The sequence below is a fragment of the Moschus berezovskii genome, chromosome 23 (genome assembly GCF_049115385.1).
Source record: "Moschus berezovskii isolate FMDL1 chromosome 23, NW_MosBer_1.0, whole genome shotgun sequence".
Classification (NCBI taxonomy): Eukaryota; Metazoa; Chordata; class Mammalia; order Artiodactyla; family Moschidae; genus Moschus; species Moschus berezovskii.
In genome coordinates, this window is record NC_142482.1 from 39,236,805 (window position 1) to 39,242,297 (window position 5,493).

Consider the following 5,493-nt stretch of genomic DNA (forward strand, 5'->3'; position numbering starts at 1 on the left):
ATTTTTTTTTAATTTTTATTGGAATATAGTTCCTAGTTAAAAAAATTAAGCATTATTAATATTTACATTAGGCTATTCAGGTTTTGGGCTTCCCTGGTGGCTCAGTGGTAAAGAATCCTTCTGAAAATGCAGGCACCTCAAGTTCAATGTGTGGAAGATTGGGAAGATACCCTGGAGAAGGAAGTGGCAACCCACTCCAGTATTCTTCCCTGGAGAATCCCATGGACAGAGGAGCCTGGTGGGCTACAGTCCATAGGGTCACAGAGTCAGACACTATTTAGTGACTAAACAACAACAACAAATAGTTGACTTACAATGCTGTCCACCGGCCAGATCTGGAAAGAAGCTCTTCCAGGAGTCAGCCAGCAGGGCCTGGGGATGAGGATGAAATGGTAAAGTCTAGCAGCTAATATTTAGACTTCCTGCAACAAGGGAAGCCTAGTCTGGGTGTGTCCTGGAAGCAAGCAGTAGAGTAACAAAGGCATTTAGACACTTTTTATTGTAAAAATATCAAGCAGATTTAAGAGTAGACAAAATAGTTAATGAACCCCTAGGTTCTCATCTCTCAGCCTTAACAATGATCAACTCCTGGCTACTTGACAAGAGCGTATCAATGCCCTTCTTCTACTTAGCTGGAAATATCTTGTGTCTTTCTCAAGTATCGCCTGTATTCTGTGGACTTATTTGACCATCTAAGGTAGGCAGAATGGTGCCCTCCCCATCATCTAAGATGTCCATGTCCTGATACCTGAAAACTAGGGTATGTGAGGTTACATAGCAAAGGGAAATTGTTTGCAGGTGGAATTAAGGTTGTTAGTCAGGTGACCTTGAAATAGGAAGATTATCTGGGATTACTTGGGTGGGTCCAATGTAATCATCAGGGTTTTTAAAGAAGGAAGAAGAGGAGGTCAGACTGACGCAGTATGAGACGATCCTGCTACTTTTGGCTTTGAACATGGAGGAAGTGGACCACGAGCCAAGGAGTCCGGGTGGCCTCTAGGAGCTGGGAGATGCAGGGAAATGGATTCTCCCCTGGGGGCCTCCAGAAAGGCTCTACCTGGACTTCTGATCTTCACAATTTTAAGATAGTAAATTTGTGTTGTAAGACATTCAGTTTGTGGTTACTTGTTATAGCAGCTGCAGGAAGCCAATATACCACCATCTTTTAAGGATGGGAACGAGGTCTATTTCCCAAGACACAGGGTCTCATCTAGGAGCAGCCCTTCAGATGGGGGCCACTTCTGTACCGCAGAAGCTCCTGCAATTTGAGGTCACGATGATGGAGCTTTGGGGATGCACGAGAAAGGGGTGCTGGAAGGGATAATCTGGATCCCAAACAGAAAGAGAACCAAGTGTTTCTATTGCTGAGAAGTGAAGAGATGGAGACCCCAAGGGTGAAGGTCCTCACGTGCTTGGTGTAGGGAACCAGGAAGAGTAGGGCTGGCAACCAGCGAAGAGCCACGAGCCTGAACACCTGGATTCGGAAGGGGTGGGGAGCTTGAGGAAAAGAGCAGGGTGGGAACACCTAGCTTCCCTGGGTCATTCAAGTGGCACCTGTTGCCACAGAATGAATTAGAAATGAGGGTGGAATGTGGGGATTTATTGTCTCCATAACCACTGGCTCAGCCTGTTTCTGGTGTCCCCCGCCCCACTGACAGGATAAAGGGCTGGATGTCTAGGGGCTGAGGGAGATGCAGAGCAAGATGCAGGGCCGCGTGGTGGGGAAGCAGGCTCCTCTAGGGCTGCTCCTGGTCTGTCTTCATCTCCCAGGTAGAGAGGCTGTGCCGCTCCTCGGGCAGGAGTGGACTGGGGGGGCCTTGGGGGAATTGGGATTGAGGGAAGGGGTAAAGGTGGGCGGCTGTACTCTTGGGTCCCTGAGGAGGTAAGAGCTGGCTCAGGGGAAGTGAACGGACTTGAAACAGAGGGGCTCAGGGAATCAGGGAGGAGAGGACATTGGGACCAAACATCTGGTCCACTGGCTGCCTCGTCTTCCCCTTCCCCCAGGCCTCCTTGCCCGGAGCATCGGTGTGATGGAGGAGAAAGTTCCCCGAGACTTGGGGATCAGCTTGCCTCTGCTGGGACCACCTCCCTTGACCGGCCCCTCCAATGCCGAGCATCCTCAGCCCAAACCAGCCCCTGGGCCTAATGATTTGGCCAGGGCTGCTCTGAAGCCCAATCTTTCTCCACCGCATGGCTCTCAACCTGTAGGAGGTTCTGGGGTGCAGGGGTGGCCCCCCTCTGGGGGGCTGCTGTCCATGGACTCCTGGCCCTCGGAAGACCCTTGGCCGATGCTGGCAACTGCGGTCGAGGATCACGTTGGGGAAGTGCTGCCTGGAGAACTGTCTTACCTTTCTAGGGTGGCTGCCCTCCCTGTGGGCAGCAGGCCTTGGCCTGCAGGGCCCTCTGCACACCCTGGAGACCCCTCACCCGAGTCCTCACTCTTCCACCAGGACTCTGAGTCTAGACGGCCACTCCGTCCTAATGTGCTGGGCTCCCCGGGAGACATCCTTGCCCGATCCCCACTCTGGGCTCTCATCAACAGAATACGACGGCCACTTCTGCCTGGTCACCCCTGGGGGACCCTGAATCCCAGTGCTTCCTGGGGAGGTGGAGGTCCTGGCACTGGGTGGGGAACAAGGCCCATGCCATACCCTGTGGGGATCTGGGGTAACACTCATCAATACCCAAGCACCAGCTGGGGGAATATCCCTCTATACCCAGGTATTAATCAATTTCCTCCCAGACGTCTCCATCCTCCTGGCTCTTCTTGGAGCATCCCAGCTGGCTTCCCCAATCCTCAAAACCTTGGGTCACAGTGGAGTTAGGAGGGTGACAGAGCGGGGAAAACCCTAGTTAGAAGTCAGAGGAGGAAGTCCGGCTCCCTCCCCTTGCAGCATGAGCTAAATCAAGATCCCATCCGTTTTTTTCTAACATCATCCCCACTATCACTGCCTCCCTGCTCTCTGTACGCTGATCTCCAATAAAACACAGCACTTACTGAATCCACTCCTTCTTGGTGTCTTTGTTTCTGGGTGCAAACTGGAGTTTTGTCCATCCCCATTTCCTAGTCATCTCCATGTCCCCCCAGGGTCCTACTGATGCTCTCTTTCTATCCCCATCTTTTGCAAAAGATCAAAGCCCAGGTGTCTGAGGGTAGGGCCTCGTGGTCTCACCTGGGCCAGGTGGGAGAGCTGGCTCCAATGTCCTGGACTCTGAAAGGGGGAGGAGGGGCAGCAGGACAACTGAGATGGCACCTGTGGCAGGAGGGAAGGATGAGGTCCAAATGGGGAGTGAAAGCCCTTTCATTCAGAGACACAGAGGGTCAGAGAAAGTCATTTAGTCTGCATTTGTCTTTCTTCCCAGAAAGTCACGGTTCTTGGAAGTGAAGGAGGCACTGATCTCCTCCCTTACATGCATCACTTGGTACATTGTGCCCCAAAGAATCACGGGCTTAGGGCATTTGCTGAACAAAGGGCAGAACTCTATGGAGGAAGAAAGGGAGAAGGGACAGGAATAGAGAAACTTGGAGCCAACAATCCCGCCTGCGGCTGCGTTTGATGCTTTTATCCCCACTGATGACATGGCCTCTTCTTTCAGTCCCACCGCCCTCCCTCTGATTTTCCCAGGAGCTCTGCATCCTTGTATGGGAGTTGGAGTGTGGTGATAAAGGCTCACTCTAAGGAAGTGCACTCACTCTAAGGAAGTCAACAGAAGTTGGTGGGGGTGATGAGGTTTCTAGAAGGTGCAATCCCTGGTGTCCACCATGTCTTCCCATCACTAACCACACAACCCTCTATCACATCAACCTCTTCCGTCAATCCTTTCCCACCCTGGACTCTCAGTTTCTCCCAGTGCTGGGGCAGGCGATTCTGGTTCTGATTTCAGCACCTGTCTCTTCCATAAGCCCAAGTTCAGTATCTCGGGCTCGGTCTCATTTCTCTCTGTCCCTCTTTTTGACTGCCTCCTCACTAAGTCACTTCTATTTGCACTTTTCTTTACTTTTTGGTTACACCATGGCTTGACTGATCTTAGTTCCCCAACAAAGAGATCCACACCTCTTGTACTGGAAGCACAGAGTCTTAACCACTGGACTGTTAGGGATTTTTAAACTCTGCGTCAGCACTCCCCTCCTCTGTTCCCCACAAGCTCGGCCGGAAAGGGGCTTTGCTTGGTTCACTGAGGACCTGCCAGCACCATGGACAGCGTCTGGGCCGCGGTCAGCGCTCAGTACTGAGTCAACCCTCTCTCTGGCTCCCGTTTTCTCTCTTATCCCACTTGATTCCTGAGCCATAAGCCTGCAGGCAGACTCCCAGGTGCTGCCCGTCCAATGACATCTGGACTGCTACCGTGTGCTTCCCAGAGCCTCACTGACATCTCCCCAGCAAAGCCTTTCTCAGTCAGGAATGCCCTGCACATTCCATTCTTGAACCTTCATTAACAACTCTGAGGAAGGTGTTGTAAGTAAGATAAAGCAACTGAGGCTCAGAGAGATTAAGCAATTTACACAAGGTGACACAGCTAGCATGTGACAGAGTCAGTGACCCAGACCAAATATTTCTCATTATCTGTCCAGGGAGTGTTCAGGTATAATATGCAATTAACAAAAACCCATCTAATTTTTATTGAGTACCTGCTATGTGCCAGACTCCGGATGAGGTGCTTTCACAATACCCTTCCAGCTACTCCCCAAAACAATTCCACTGGGTAGGTACTGCTGGCCCATTATACAGGTGGAGATACTGACGCCCAGATAGGGAAGTGAGCCAAGGCTGACAGGCTAACATAGAGCCTAGAAAGTGGACTTTGTCCACTACTCGGTGCTGATGGAGGGTCCTGGGTAGCTGTAGTCAGCTTTGTTGGACTGGTCTTTGCTTTAAGGTTGTTTTGCTTTAAGTTGTTGCTATTTCAAATAGTGGGATTGGTCAGTAATCTGTATAATAAATGTCCTGAGGTTTGCAGTGAGAGCTGCTGCTCATGTACTGATTTGTATGCTTCTTGTTGTTGTTCAGTTGTTGAATCGTGTCTGACTCTTTGCGACCCTATGGACTGCAGCACGCCAGGTTTCCCTGTCCTTTCCCAGAGTTCACTCAAACTCAAGTCCATTGAGTCAGTGAGGTCATTCAACCATCTCATCCTCTGTCATCCCCTTCTCCTCCTGCCTTCAATCTTTGCCAGAATCAGGGTCTTTTCCAATGAGTCAGTTCTTTGCATCAGGTGGCCAAAGTATTGAAGTTTCAGCTTCAACATCAGTCCTTCCAGTGAATATTCAGGGTTGATTTCCTTTAGGATGGACTCGTTTGATCTCCTTATAGTTCAAGGGACTCTTAAGTGTCTTCTACAGCATCACAGTTCAAAAGCATCGACTCTTTGGCACTCAGTCTTCTTTATGGTCCAACTCTTATATACATACATGCCTACTAGGAAAACCATAGCTTTGACTATGTGGACTTTTGTCAGGAAAGTGATGTCTCTGCTTTTTAATATGCTGTCTAG

At 50.3% G+C, this 5,493-nt stretch overlaps 1 protein-coding gene across 1 annotated transcript; it reads left to right on the plus strand.

Annotated features, from left to right (window-relative positions):
- Positions 1–1,688: 1,688 nt before the first annotated feature.
- C23H6orf15 (chromosome 23 C6orf15 homolog) lies at positions 1,689–3,006 on the plus strand. Its single transcript, XM_055406738.2, has 2 exons — positions 1,689–1,770; positions 2,005–3,006. The coding sequence occupies exons 1-2, from the start codon at positions 1,692–1,694 to the stop codon at positions 2,823–2,825; spliced, it is 900 nt and encodes a 299-aa protein (XP_055262713.2). The 5' UTR covers positions 1,689–1,691; the 3' UTR covers positions 2,826–3,006.
- The last annotated feature ends 2,487 nt before the right edge of the window (positions 3,007–5,493 follow it).